Here is a 14,329-nt window from a genome sequence, read left to right on the forward strand (position 1 = left end):
TTCTCACAATTCCTCATGAAACCAGGACAAGGAAAATACCATGTGTTTAGGGAATTTCACAAAATGTAATGGCCCTTTGGAGGAAGGACTGTCGACATACACCGAGTGTATAAAACATTAAGGACACCTGCTCTTTCCATGACATAGACTGACCAGGTGAATCCAGGTGAAAGCTATGATCCCTTACTGATGTCACTTGTTAAATCCACTTCAATCAGTGTAGATGAAGGGGAGGAGACAGGGGTCAAAGAAGGATTTTTAAGGCAAAGGAGTGGCCAATCCACAGCTGTTTGCGAGGTGTTAAACGAGAGACTAGCCTTCCTGGGGGCTGCTCAGTGCAGCGTTTAACTACAGACCCCTGACCTCTCGGCCCGTGTGGGCCTCTGAAACAGGCACACCTCCCCCTGACAGTGGCCTATGGGGCCTAAGGCCAGGGTAAGGAGAGGAAGATCCGGGGGGCCAACTCAATAAACTTTTTTTACAGGTTCCTGGAGTTCCTATTGCTGAAGCGCTGGTCTTCTTCTTTCCTTATTTTTTCGCTCTTTCTCAATCTCTCTCTCGCTCACTGTAGTTTGCCTCCTCTCCCATCCAAAAGGCCCTAGGATTTTTTTTTTTTACTGGTTCCTTAATGCTGGAGGGGTAAACATCCTTCTCTATCCTTCCTGCTCTCCCTCCGCCCTTTCCCTCCCTCCTGCCTCTACCCCAAGCCAAGAGAAACATTACAATGAGTACACTTGAGTGGTTGATATTTCCCAGGAAAAATGTCATTTGTGCCACGCGTGTACTTGGACCGAGACCACAGCAAGGTCTTTATATATAAATGCAAAAAGGCAGAGCTGGAAGTCTTTCCTTTTCATACATCTCCCATTTTGACAGCCAGGACTCTGAATGAAAAGGAAAAAGATGACTTTATAACAAGAATTAGAGCGGTAAAACAGCTATTCGTTCCAGACAATCTGACATACTTGCCGGGGTAGTAAATTGAATATTATATGCACATATTTTTGGCAATCTCTTCCTGCTTCCTATGGTCGGAAAATGTCAAAACAATAGTGGTTCATGGTGGCAAAATTATACTGTGCATTTAAAAGCTCACAGATTTATAAAACTCACCTACGTTTTGGCCTCGAACAAACGCAACATATGCATATTTTCTTGGGCAACATTGTGATTTAATCTATCAATCTCTGATCAGCAGAGGCCAGACGTACACTTGCGTCATTGAGTGTTTACATTGAATCGTAATGCTATTAAAATAGCAACAGCTTTGTTGATGCATTCTTCTGGGTGTCCTTGATAATAAAACATCTTTGCAACAACAAGTATGGGGTCATAAATCTTTGGTGGGGAACAGGGCAGAAGAACAACCACAACAGGTGTTAAGAGGAAGCCATTTATCTTCCTGCTTGGAAAACAAATTCTATTATGGTGTTTTTTGTGGTTTTCTTTCTCCCCCTCCATAACATCAACGTTATTTCAAAGTCTTTCCACCTACAGATTGAGTATACGAGGCATTTTGATATTTCGAAGTCATACATTGGTTTTGGATGGCTGGTAATGTTAAGCAATCTTTATCGTTTCCTGAAATAAATCAAAATCAAATGAAATCAAATGTTATTGGTCGCACACACATGGTTAGCAGATGTTAATGCGATTGTAGTGAAATGCTTGTGCTTCTAGGTCCGACCGTGCAGTAATATCTAACAAGTAATCTAACAATTTCACTTGTTGGAAGCAGCCACTCAATGTTAGTCATGGCTGTTTAACAGTCGGATGGCCTTGAGATAGAAGCTGTTTTTCAATCTCTCGGTCCCAGTTTTGATGCACCTGTACTGACCTCGCCTTCTGGATGATAGCGGGGTGAACAGGCAGGGGCTCGGGTGGTTGTTGTCCTTGATGATCTTTTTGGCCTTCCTGTGACATCGGGTGGTGTAGGTGTCCTGGAGTGCAGGTAGTTTGCCCCCGGTGATGCCTTGTGCAGACCGCACTACTCTCTGTAGTGCACTACGGTTGTGGGCGGAGCAGTTGCCGTAACAGGCGGTGATACAGCCCGACAGGATGCTCTCGATTGTGCATCTGTAAAAGTTTGTGAGTGTTTTTGGTGACAAACCAAATTTCTTCAGCCTCCTGAGGTTGAAGAGGCACTGTGGGTACTATGGTGTTAAATGCTGAGCTGTAATCGATGAACAGCCTTCAAACATACTCCTCTTGTCCAGATGGGTTAGGGCAGTGTGGTTGCGTCGTCTGTGGACGGCATTTGATTGTAAGGAATTCTAGGTCAGGTGAACAAAAGGACTTGAGTTCCTGTATGTTGTTATAATCACACCACGACTCGTTAATCATAAGGCATACACCCCCGCCCTACTTCTTACCAGAGAGATGTTTGTTTCTGAAACCGGGTGACTGTACCGACTCTGATAACGTGTCCTGAGTGAGCCATGTTTCTGTGAAACAGAGAATGTTACAATCTCTGATGTCTCTCTGGAAGGCAACCCTTGCTCGAATTTCGTCTACCTTGTTGTCAAGAGACTGGACATTGGCTCGTAGTATACTCGAGAGCGGCGAGCGATGTGCCCGTCTACGGAGCCTGACCAGAAGACCGCTCCGTCTGCCCCTTCTGCGGCGCCATTGTTTTGGGTTGCCTACTGGGATCCGATCCATTGTCCTGGGTGGTGGTCCAAACAGAGGACCCGCTTCGGGTCGTATTCTTGGTCGTAATGTTGGTAAGTTGACGTTGCTCTTATATCCAATAGTTCCTCCCGGCTGTATGTAATAAGACTTAAGATTTCCTGGGGTAACAGTGTAAGAAATAATAAAAAAATAAAAAAATAAATACTGCATAGTTTCCTAAGAACGCGAAGCGAGGCGACCATCTCTGTCGGCGCCATCAGAACGTCCACAACACATGGTGGATATTTTGACAGCAGGGAATTTTGTGGATAAATTACCTTCTGTAAACAGGAAAACTATGAAATGTGGATTCACCTAATCAACCACACTATATGATGTCCCCATACTGGGCCTATATGATGTCCCCACAATGTCTCCATACTGGGCCTATATGATGTCCCCACAATGTCCCCATACTGGGCCTATATGGTGTCCCCACAATGTCTCCATACTGGGCCTATATGATGTCCCCACAATGGGCCTATACGATGTCCCCACAATGTCTCCATACTGGGCCTATATGATGTCCCCACAGTGTCTCCATACTGGACCTATATGATATCCCCACAATGTCCCCATACCGGGCCTGTATGATGTCCCCATACTGGGCCTGTATGATGTCCACACAATGTCCCCATACTGGGCCTGTATGATGTCCCCATACTGGGCCTATGTGATGTCCACACAATGTCCCCATACTGGGCCTGTATGATGTCCCCATACTGGGCCTGTATGATGTCCCCATACTGGGCCTGTATGATGTCCACACAATGTCCCCATACTGGGCCTATGTGATGTCCCCACAATGTCCCCATACTGGGCATATATGATGTCCACACAATGTACCTCTGCCCATTTATGAGTAAACCAAGTTCACAGAGTCCTCTGGAAAATTGAGATCCCCTTATTGACGTGCGTCCTCTCCGTGACACCCGTGCAATCTCCCGCAGGCTAACATGGGAAACAATGCTGATTCCTAGTAAAGAAGCCTCCTCTATCAAAGCTAAATGAGCCAACAGGTCTCCACCAGGCTGAAGGAGTTGGCCTCTCTCTGACTCGGGACATGTGATGGAGTACATAAATCCTTGGGTTCTTCCTGTCAGGGCTTGATCATAAAAAAAGAGAAAAATAAACGCGTCACCCTTCCCTCCGGACTAGCAGCAATCCCTCTTTATGACAACACAATGCAATTACAGTATCGAATGTTACTTTGTTGGACGGCTGAAGGCGGATGGTGAAGGCAGGAGCAGTGCTGATGGACGGGTATGGTGGTTAGGGGGTGTAAACTTGGGGAAAACAGATGTCACTCTGGGCAGGAACCTGCCGGGTGGAAGATGTGATTTTAACAAGGCTTCTGGCTCGGAGCTGACAAGACAACAACTGCCAGTCTTGTCACTCTACCAGTCCATTCAACCTTACCCTATCAAGACTTGGGATGCAAAAGGGTCTTTAGATGAGAAACACAAAATTAGGCAACACTTCACATTAATGACACTGTTGCAACTTTGTGTGAAGTGTAAGCCAAAATCATATTCTCTCCTCACAAAGTCTGACAACTAACGCAAGACTCAATGCTTAGTAATGTCCTTGCTCATTCTCTTAAGAGTTCCTAGTACTTCAGTTGGCAGAGAGAGGAGAGAGGGGGAGAAGGCTGTGTGTGAGCGAGAGAAATATGACTCGGCAAACCGGCCTCCAATTTCAATAAGAGCCCGGACGATTTACAAGGGCCCCTCATCGAGCTTGTTCCCCTGAAGCGTGGGCTTGATACACGACCGATGCCCATCTGCCATGGCACGCCTCACCGCCCTCTGCAGAAATCCCGCCGTGCCAAGACAAATACCCCCGCTCAGTGGCATTTCAAACAGATGCATAGCACCACGGCAGGCTTTTATGACCTGTCATGCCAGGAGTATTCACGTACCCTCAGGAGAGCGATAGTATATTTAGTATAGACAAGATGCCTTTAAGCACTCCATTCCACCTATATATCCCACCTTATGGCCACCAAAAGACACTGGACCACAAGAGGGGGGGGGTTACCGAGAATGAACATGAAAACAGAGATAGCAAACTTTCCACTGGGAGGTGAAAGCTCTATCCCAAACACCCCGATGTAAGACGCAACACCTGATACCGAGGGATCGGTTTCCAGCGCATACCTTCTCCAGGTGCCTGCTCTAAGCTGCTTTTGGGTGGGGGAACTATGGAGGGAAGGAGGGAGGAGAAAGGAGGGTGGGGGTACATGTTTTCAACAGATCTCTTCAAATCCCTAAAAGGTCATGTAGAGAAGCAAATTCCTCGACAGCTGTGTTCCTCTGATCAGATCTCCAGGAGAATAGCCAGAGAAAAGTTAGTGGCCAAAAGGTCCTAGACACAGAATTGACAAATCCTCTTCATAATACCCATGTGGCCTTGCAACCACATTTTGATCGACTGGAACATTTTGGACAACTGGAGTTGATTTCATAGCCACTGAAGGATGTGTCATCATTAAACCACCAAGAGCATGAAAAACATCTTGACAGGTAGTAGGGCTTGTCAGGGCTTCAACGGCACCGCACTTTTTCTCTGTCAAGACAACGTGATTCACACCCCAGCCCAACGTCAAGAGACAAGCCTGTCACACAATGGAGTGTTTGTGTGCTCGCTGCGAGTCCGCCAGCTGTGCGATCACGAGGCCCTTGACACAGCACAGACATAAAACAGACAGTGGAAGGCGAACAACATCTCCTTGCGAACGCTGGCCACCGCTCTCTTATTTCCTGTAATCGTTAAAAGGTAGCCTTAAAACAATAACAACGAGGAGAGAGAGAGAGAGAGAGTCTTTCACCTCAATATTTTTCTCCCCATGTTGAACTTGACTTTACGGTCTCCGTGTTGGGTTTGTCTTAGCCAATTTTTCTCTGACAGTCTGACTCTTGCCAGGGTGGCCAACCATGAATCAGGTAGCATGCCTTCGATAAATCTCACTTCAAGGAATTGATTCAAACCTGGACTAAAATCCTTGATCATTTTGTCTAATAAATTTTTTTTTTGCCGCCATCCATGACTAAAGGGTAGAATTGTTCCTGGACGATGTCCTTTTCATTTGATATAAAAACACATACGGGCACTAGTGCTGATATTCTTACATTCAATATCACATTCTCAATACTAATCACAATGGGGTGAAATCCTAACTTGAGATCTGCATATGTGTAACTTAGATTTTTGCGTAAACTACGCATTGATGTCAATGGGAGATGAGCCTCAGAATCGTTATTACATTACAACGTGTATTACATCATGCATCTTCTATGTATTCTACCGTAAAATGACTTATTATAGAGTACGTGTTGTTTATTTGCAACCATAAATCAGTACTGTTTGTCTCACCTCTGCTCCGGAGTACTTTTCCGTTCGGGTCACCAGGTCATCCAGACACATGTCCTGGTCCACGGGCATGCTGCGGAGCTGCAGCGCGAAGATCTCCCGTCGCGTGGGGCCGTCCGGTAGAGGGACGTACACTATCCGGTCCAGTCGACCCGGACGCATCAGGGCCTAGGCAACAGAAGTGAGGGAAATGAGCTGTTAGTCATGTGTGTGTGATTGTCTCTGCTGCTGGGTGACAAACATGCCTTTGAGGATGGAGTCTTCATCAATCAATCAATCAATAAATACATCTTTCCACCTATCCTTCTCTCTTACTCCCTCCCTCCATCTCTCTTGTTAGGAACCTGAGACGAGAAAAATTCCAAGCACTGATTGCAGGTGTGGTAAACTTGCCCAGAAGCAAGACCTGATTTGCACAATTGACCTCAGCTCAAATCAAGGGTGAAGATTATTATTCCAAATGGAGGCCGTGTGCAGCCTCAGGAGGACCATATCCAATCAAAGTCCACACCATACGCCGGTTTCCAAGGCACAGAAAAACAACACTGGATGAAAGAATGCACATTTCAACTATTGTTTACCATGTGAAAGAGAAGGAAATCGCAGGTGAATATTCGTTCTAACACGTCGTCTTGCAGGAGGTAAGAATACTGTTTTGGTTTATCTCCGAGAAAGAAAAGATGAAGGGAACTATTCTGAACTAGTTTGTTAGGAAGGCATTTAAGTCCTTCAATATTGACTGAAGGCCGTCATTGCTCTTGGAAAGGAAGTTAACATGGCTAAACACAGCCGGATCATCAGTCGCAGGGGGCAAACAGAATAGCTTTCCTCCCCACAACCTAGTGCACCGGTAGGCAACTAGATTTAGCTGCGGGTCAATTTTTGTTTGGAGCGAATAGTCGGGTCTGGAAAATAATTATAATAATTTGTACACTGCAAATTGACCACAACTAATCCTCAACAGAGATTATTTTTGAAAATAACAAACATTTCATATCTCGATTACATTGTGACAAGATCACATCTCTTTTTTATTTGTGGGAATACTTGGGAACAGATTTTCTAAATTAAACTCAAAGCTAAATTCCAATTCTTTTACCAAAAACTAAAATCCCCCCCAAAATATATAAAATATGTTGCCGACCCAAAAATATCCCTCCAACCACTCTCTTCCCTGATGTCATAGAGGGACAGTTGGCTGCTCAGCACAGACAGACAGACGGGCCTGCAGAGGTGGAAGTAATGTCTGTGCCTCTGGTGAGCAGTGACCTAGCCCACAGCCTTTCAAGTTTTTGTTTACGTCCACGTCACATCCCCTGCTATAACCTTCTGGATATACAAAGGACTTTCAGAGACTTCCTTCCTATATGTACATATTTAAAATCTGTCTGCGTTTCCCTGTGCGGAACGTTTGCAAATGGGGGGAGATTTTTGTTGTTGTTGACGTAACCATAACAGTCTGGCTGACAAATTAACGATGTATCACGAGAGGATCATTTTTTGTTGTTGTTGGGTTGTCCAGATTCCTCCACTTGGATCCGCCCTGCTATGCGCTACCAACATGAATAGGAAGACAACAATGTCACTGTGATTAGGATGGGGGAGATGAACAGGCCCCAGGGCCACTGCCAAAGGAAAATAATAAAGGTCCATGCTGGCTAGGGGCCAGAGTAGCTTGACAACGTGTGTCTGGAACAAAAACACGTGAGGCTGTCTCTTCTTTGTCATCGCTCTTCCCACAGGGGGGACAGAGGAGGGGGGGGGGGCTGTGGTTGATTGTCGCCGAAGTGCATACTCCGCTCCACTGTGGACGTGCCAGGGACACTTCCGGAGTTGATCTCCCTGGAAGTATGTGGCGGCCGCATGCCAGAGCAAACTTGCCGACCCCTCACACACACAGGCAGACAGACACACACACACAGCCTCCACAATACAACTAGGGAGAACTGAGTGTTAAGATGATCGAGCTCAACATGCTAAATCCATTTACGTTCGTTAACCCTAGATGTTGCTTGCAACAGATTATCTGGGTATTTCCTACAAGCAAAGTTGCACGCTTGCTCTACTGTAAAAACACACACATTCACGCGTGTACAAAAAGCTACACATGCACACTCCCAACTATCCAGGTGCTCACACAAACAGACCCAACTCTGGGCTTTTGAGACTGCTAAACTCATTTGACTTCCCTGGAGGCAAAGGTCTTTTTTTCTGGTCCACTCAGGAAGAGCAGGGGCCCATCCATCACTTAACAAGATACACTTCCTGTTTTCAAGGACCCCAAAAGAAAAATACTTGGCTTGGCATGTCGGGCAAGCGTTGACGGGCTCTTTCGTAACGCCATCCTTCCACCTGAAGCCTTGGCTTGACAGTAGAAAGACAGTGATGGAGGGGGGACGGGACAGAGGCAGGGAGGTATAAAGACAGCTGGAGCAGAGGACACTGACAAAACCCACTATAACCTCAGGCTAACAACTCTCAAAACGTCACAGAGAAGAAACACTGCAGTTATTGTTGAATAAGTCACCTATATTCAAAGTATCAGGTTATCACAGTAGCCCATACTCTTCTCTGAGTTAACTATGAAGAGAAATAGTCACACTGATCATGAACCTCTGCATCTCAACATGGTGACATCAAATGGGAACGTTCCACCAAATACTTCAAAATACTTTGCAATCGCAGAAAAAAAGTCAGGATACAGTATAGTGGCTCCAGTCCGCCTGATCAAAACAGGTTGAAAAAAAAGCCTTGCCCGCTCGCTGCAAGCCAAGTTTCACTGCCGATAACAACAGTAATCATTCCAGGGATTGCGATCCTCCTCGAGAAGTGATTACGCTATAACGACAGATGACTTCCTATCTCTGAAGGCCACTACCACTCTGTAACATTTCTTTAGACATACAGTACCAGTCAAAAGTTTGGACACATCTACTCTTTCAAGGGTTTTTCTTTCTTTCTTTCTTTTACTATTTTCTGCATTGTAGAATAATAGTGAAGACATCAAAACTATGAAATAACACATATGGAATCATGTAGTTACCAAAAAAGTGTTGAACAAATGCACTGTAGGCATACTGAACCTTTCCAAATCATGTCCAAGAAATTGAATTTACGATTAGTGGAGTCCAAGTTGTAGAAACATCTCAATGGAAACAGGATGCACCTCAGCTCAATTTCGAGTCTCATAGCAAAGGGTCTGAATACTTACGTAACTAATGTATTTCCATTTTTAAAAACTTATAAACGTGCAAAAATCAAAAAAAAAATGTTTTGTCATTATGGGGTATTGTGTGTAGATTGATGAAGATTTTTATTTATTTAATACATTAAAGCCTTATTAAAAAATGTAACAACATTTGGAAAAAGTCAAGGGGTCTGAATACTTTCCGAATGCACTGTATGTGGTTCAGTAGATCTACAGTATATGTGGTTCAGCAGGCCTATATGTGGTTCAGTAGACCCACAGTATATGTGGTTCAGTAGGCTTATAAGTGGTTCAGTGGGCCTATATATGATTCAGTAGGCTTATAAGTGGTTCAGTAGGCCTATAAGTGGTTCAGTAGGCCTGTATGTGGATCAGTAGGCATATAAGTGGTTCAGTAGGCCAATACGTGGTTTAGTAGGCTTATATGTGGTTCAGTAAGCCTATACGTGGTTCAGTAGGCCTATATGTGGTTCAGTAGGCCTATATGTGGTTCAGTAGGCCTATATGTGGTTCAGTAGGCTTATATGTGGTCCATTGCCAGAATCAAACTCACAATCCTGGTGCTACCATGCATCATACTCCAATCAACTGAGCCATCAAATCCACATACAGAATCCTTTTTTCATGCCACATCCTTTTTTTATGCTCGATTGTTATCTTCTTCTTTGAAAGGGACATTTCCCCACGCTGGTTGGCTGGGAGTATGGCTGGCTGAGACATTAGTGGAGTCTGTTCCCTGCCCCAAAGGCATCCGCTCTATGTGGTTTCCTAAACCTGTCAGTCTGCAATCCGCAGAGGCCCCGGTGACTCACTCCCTTCCACGGTGGAGATACATGGGCCACCCTGCAACTATGCTGGCCGGGGACACTACAGAGATAAAGTGGGAGCACAACAACGCACACCGTGCAGCTGGTCCACACCATCAGACCAGGGGGGTGCATAGGAGATGGTGTCTTTAGGGAGGGCAGGGGACAGGAGTGGGGGGCAGGCGGTAGGAGTTGGTGCCACCCAATAACATTGTGGAGAGGGTTACAAAAGAGAGAGAGGCAGAGGAAGGGAGAATTGGGATCAGATCAAAATATTAGAGGCTTTTAGTCTGATTTGAGGCTTTCAGTCTGATTTTGCCCTGGAGTCAAACTTGTTTGGGACAGGCGAGGCCTCGATGTCCAAGAAGGGATTGCTCTGGTACCTGTTAACACCCCTTATGGCACCTGCTGCCCCAATCACAGTCTGTTGCAGAATGTTTACATCTAGCCATTGTGAGTAGATCTTGCAGGACCAAAACCACAGGACGCGTTGGTTCACAGCTGACCACAAACACCTGTCATGTTCCTTGGTCTGTCGTAGAGTGTTTGGGAATTAACGGAAGCACCACGTTAACATAGGCCCCTCTTTTAGGAGGTGTGTGTGTGTGACAGGTGCGGTTCACTGTCACATACCGGGTGCGGACCAGGTGAGAGGGAGGGCTGGTAGGATGGTAGCAGCTGCATCCCACTTATGGGGATGCCTCCTAGGGGGGGACGGGGGAGGTCCGAGCTAATATGGCCACAGCTGCTGGGTGTGTAGTTAAATTGCCAGGCTCTAAAACAACCCCCTGAGCACCTCACAACTCTTGCAACACTCACACAAAATGGCCGCTGTCAAAAAGTGTCTACATTTATTTGGATAGGACACAAAAATAGCCAAGACAAACATTAAACACAGAAATAAAGGGACATGTGGGTTAAGTGGGAGTGAGCCACCCCCCCCCCCCTCCTAACACGCAACCCTGAGCGCATTGTGTTTCTCTGGCGGCCCTTGTCCTCCTTCTCTGTCATGTAGGAGTGATGGAAAAAAAGGACTTTTAAGAGTAGGAGTTCAAGGGGTTTTCTTTTTCTTCATTTGGTGTTTTAATATGAAGGCTTCAGGTGTTCTGTAGTCTCGGTGGCTATCACCTTGGTTTGCATTTGTTTTTGTCTTTCACACCAGCACTCCCTCATGCTCCCAGACGCCATTATCGTCACAGTAATCACCGGCATCAGACACAGGTCAGCCTGCTGGCAGGGTGCTGAAAGAATCACCTCAGCTTCCTGAATACACACACACACTCAATAGTTTCGAAAACATACCTGTAAAACACACACAGCCTCAAGCTTGCACACACACACACACACACACACATACACACAGGCACGCACTTGCAACACACGCGCTCTCACTCACATCGAGGCCTACTTACGTGCATACACACAGAGAGACAAACATAAACACACACATTGCTGAGTGACGAGGCTGACTCAGTCGGATCAGTTTCCACTTCCGTGAAATATAAACATTAGCTTGTTTACCCTTTACCCCAGTGGGATTCAAACTTTTTCAGCAGGGACCCCATTTTTTCTGCACTCATTTCTGGGGAACCAATTTTTTTAGCAAGACTTTCTCGCGACCCCACCCCAAATCTAATGGCACAACCTTATTAAAATTGGTTCATTTGGATTTTTACATTAACAAATAACATTCAATTCATTATATTTCCATCTCTTATCAAATTAAAAGAAACAAATAAATACATTTACTCCATAAACCTGGTCTTTTCTCAAAAACGTTTGTATATTGTCCCACACAATAATCTGTACTCTTCAATTTTTGTTTCTTAAAAAACAAACATGTATTTTATTTTGGCGACTCCACTGCAGTTCCCCCACGACCCCACCAGGGGTCATGACCCCGGCTTTGAATATCACTGCTTTATCCCAAGCTGAGACGATGGTGGGGAGGGAGTCCTGGGCTAGTGTGTGTGAGATAGAGTGCGAGAGTGAGAGATGACATAGAGAGTACTCTTTCTCCCTCTCCATAATCCTGCCATCCTGTCACCCTCCTTTGGTCTGGCAGGTGCCCATGAGCACCAGGCAAGGACAGGGGTGGACGGGGGGACAGGGGGAGCATCCAAAGGGGTGTGTACCTGTGGATGTAGGAGGCAGAAGGGGGTGGGTGGGGGCAACTAGACCGGGAAACCCTGTCAACAGGCTTAATTAAGAAAAAAGAATATCTGGGCTATATCTAGCTCTCAAAATAGCAATTAGCTGCCCCAGTGTTTGAACACCCAGAAAAAGAGAGAGGGAGAGAGAGAATGAAAGAGATAAAAAAAATCCCCCTGCATGTGAAGACCTGTGTTTGGATTTCGAGGTAGACAAGGTCATCATCTCCCTTTTTTCAATGGCTTGGCCCCGTAATCAGACCCTGCGCGAGGGCGACAAAACCTGTTTTTGTCACAACGGAGTGCCCACTTGGTTTACATGCCCATTGTGTACACAACACCTCTGCCCTTCTCCTGCCCCCCCATGCTCCTCCCAAACACACCCCACCAACCTCCGTCTTCCACCTGACGCCTGAACAAACCGCCCACTTACCTGTCTAGCTATTCCCCCACCACACACCATCCCACCCCATGCCACCAACCAGAGAACCTGCCCCCCTTTCCAAAACCGCGCAATATTATTGGCAGAGTGTTGCTCCGTACATCCGTACAACACTCAGTATGTTTGTAATTGTGTACCCTATCATTCCGGCTGGTAATCCCTACCAGCTGCCTCCCTCCCTCCCCCGTTTTTCATGGCCCACTCCAACCCTCTCTCCCCCCGTACTGCAGAAACACTGAAGCTCCACTCCAAGTGTGTTCAACGGGCCCCGGTGGATACACCCTGTTGACAGTGCCAAGCCTTTTATGCACTGAGAACACAGTATTCCCTTTCAGACACAGAGAGGATGGGGGGGGGGGGGGAGTGTGTTGTGGAGGGGGGAGGGGGGGGGGGATCAAGGACAGCACCTTGACAGACTCCAAACTTCAAAATCTCTTTCCTCATCTCTTCAAGTAGAGAGCAAGAAGGAGAGAGTGAATTGAGAGAGAAGCACAACAAAAAATGTACGCACAAAAGAGTGCATAATTAGGACAGGATATGGTAGGAGAGGGAGCTCTGGGGTAAAAAGAAAAAGAAAAAAAGAAGCAGGCTGGCTGGGGTCGCTTTCCCAGAAAGCCAAGCTGCGATACCCGACCCGTTTGAATGGAAACCAGATAATCTGTTAACACAAGGAATGGCCCAGATCCTGCCTGCAGACTGACATAGATAGGTTGGTTCCTGTTCCAATCCGCTGCGGTAGCAGTGTGTGCTTGCAGTGTTGCCGAGGCAACCGGGTGTTCCGGCCAAACTCTTCTCCCCACAGATGGGAGGGCAGGAGGCGTAAAAACAACAGGTGGAACTTCCAGACAGGCACAGTAGGGGCACCTCACAAACCGAACACTGTGGTGGTGGTGGTGGTGGTGGTGGTGGTGATGGTGGGGCAAAACATACAGCAGGCAGAATAAGTTGAAGACCCCATCCAGCACAGTGCCTTGCTATACTAGCCATGTTACTCCTGTAGTCATATCAAGTACGGAGAACAAAAATGAATATCAGTAAAGGTACAATTTACATCTTCATTTCTTTCCTCTATTTTTCACTGTGCTAAGCTCCATTTTGTACAAAATAATGTTGGTTAAAGTTGCTCAAGCCTGCGACCGACAGTTCATGCATTCAGCTCCCCAACCCTTCTACATACTGACACGTATGAAAAGACAACACCAATCGTAGAGTAGTAGGTTTGTCGATTTGCCTCCGGTGTGCGTGGGGTAGCAGCCGAATGTCATGGCACTGTAAGGATCAAGTTTGGTTGGCATCCATTGAGTGGCCCATGATACCATAAAGCTATTATTTACAATGGCCTTAACAACTATATAGGTTCCCGCTGAGGTTAACAGGAGGCCATGCCACTAAATCAAGCTGTGCAAAGGTAGCTATTTCAGCCTCTTTCTCCCAACCACATTCATATTTTAAGAGCTGAGACTCAGGGCCGGCCCGCCCATTAGACAGGATTAGGCAGCCGCCCAGAGCTAAACTGACCAAGACGCACCTCCAACAACACTTTAAATAATTCTGCCCCAAAACAATGAAAACTTCTCTCACCAAGTGGTATATGGGCTATTAAGGTGAGCGTTGATGCCGTCCCATGATAAGAAGTGCCCACCTTGCCAAAGGCAGGGGCGCAAAATATGCATCTCATCCA

At 46.2% G+C, this 14,329-nt stretch overlaps 1 protein-coding gene across 1 annotated transcript in view; it reads right to left on the minus strand.

Moving 5' to 3' along the window:
* Positions 1 to 14,329, minus strand: part of afg2a (AFG2 AAA ATPase homolog A) — a 131,317-nt gene that overhangs the window by 13,039 nt on the left and 103,949 nt on the right. Inside the window, exon 16 of the mRNA XM_020502516.2 lies at positions 6,046 to 6,210. Within this exon, the coding sequence (XP_020358105.1) occupies positions 6,046 to 6,210 (165 nt within the window). The remainder of the gene's footprint in view (positions 1 to 6,045; positions 6,211 to 14,329) is intronic.

This window comes from Oncorhynchus kisutch, linkage group LG15 (genome assembly GCF_002021735.2).
Source record: "Oncorhynchus kisutch isolate 150728-3 linkage group LG15, Okis_V2, whole genome shotgun sequence".
Classification (NCBI taxonomy): Eukaryota; Metazoa; Chordata; class Actinopteri; order Salmoniformes; family Salmonidae; genus Oncorhynchus; species Oncorhynchus kisutch.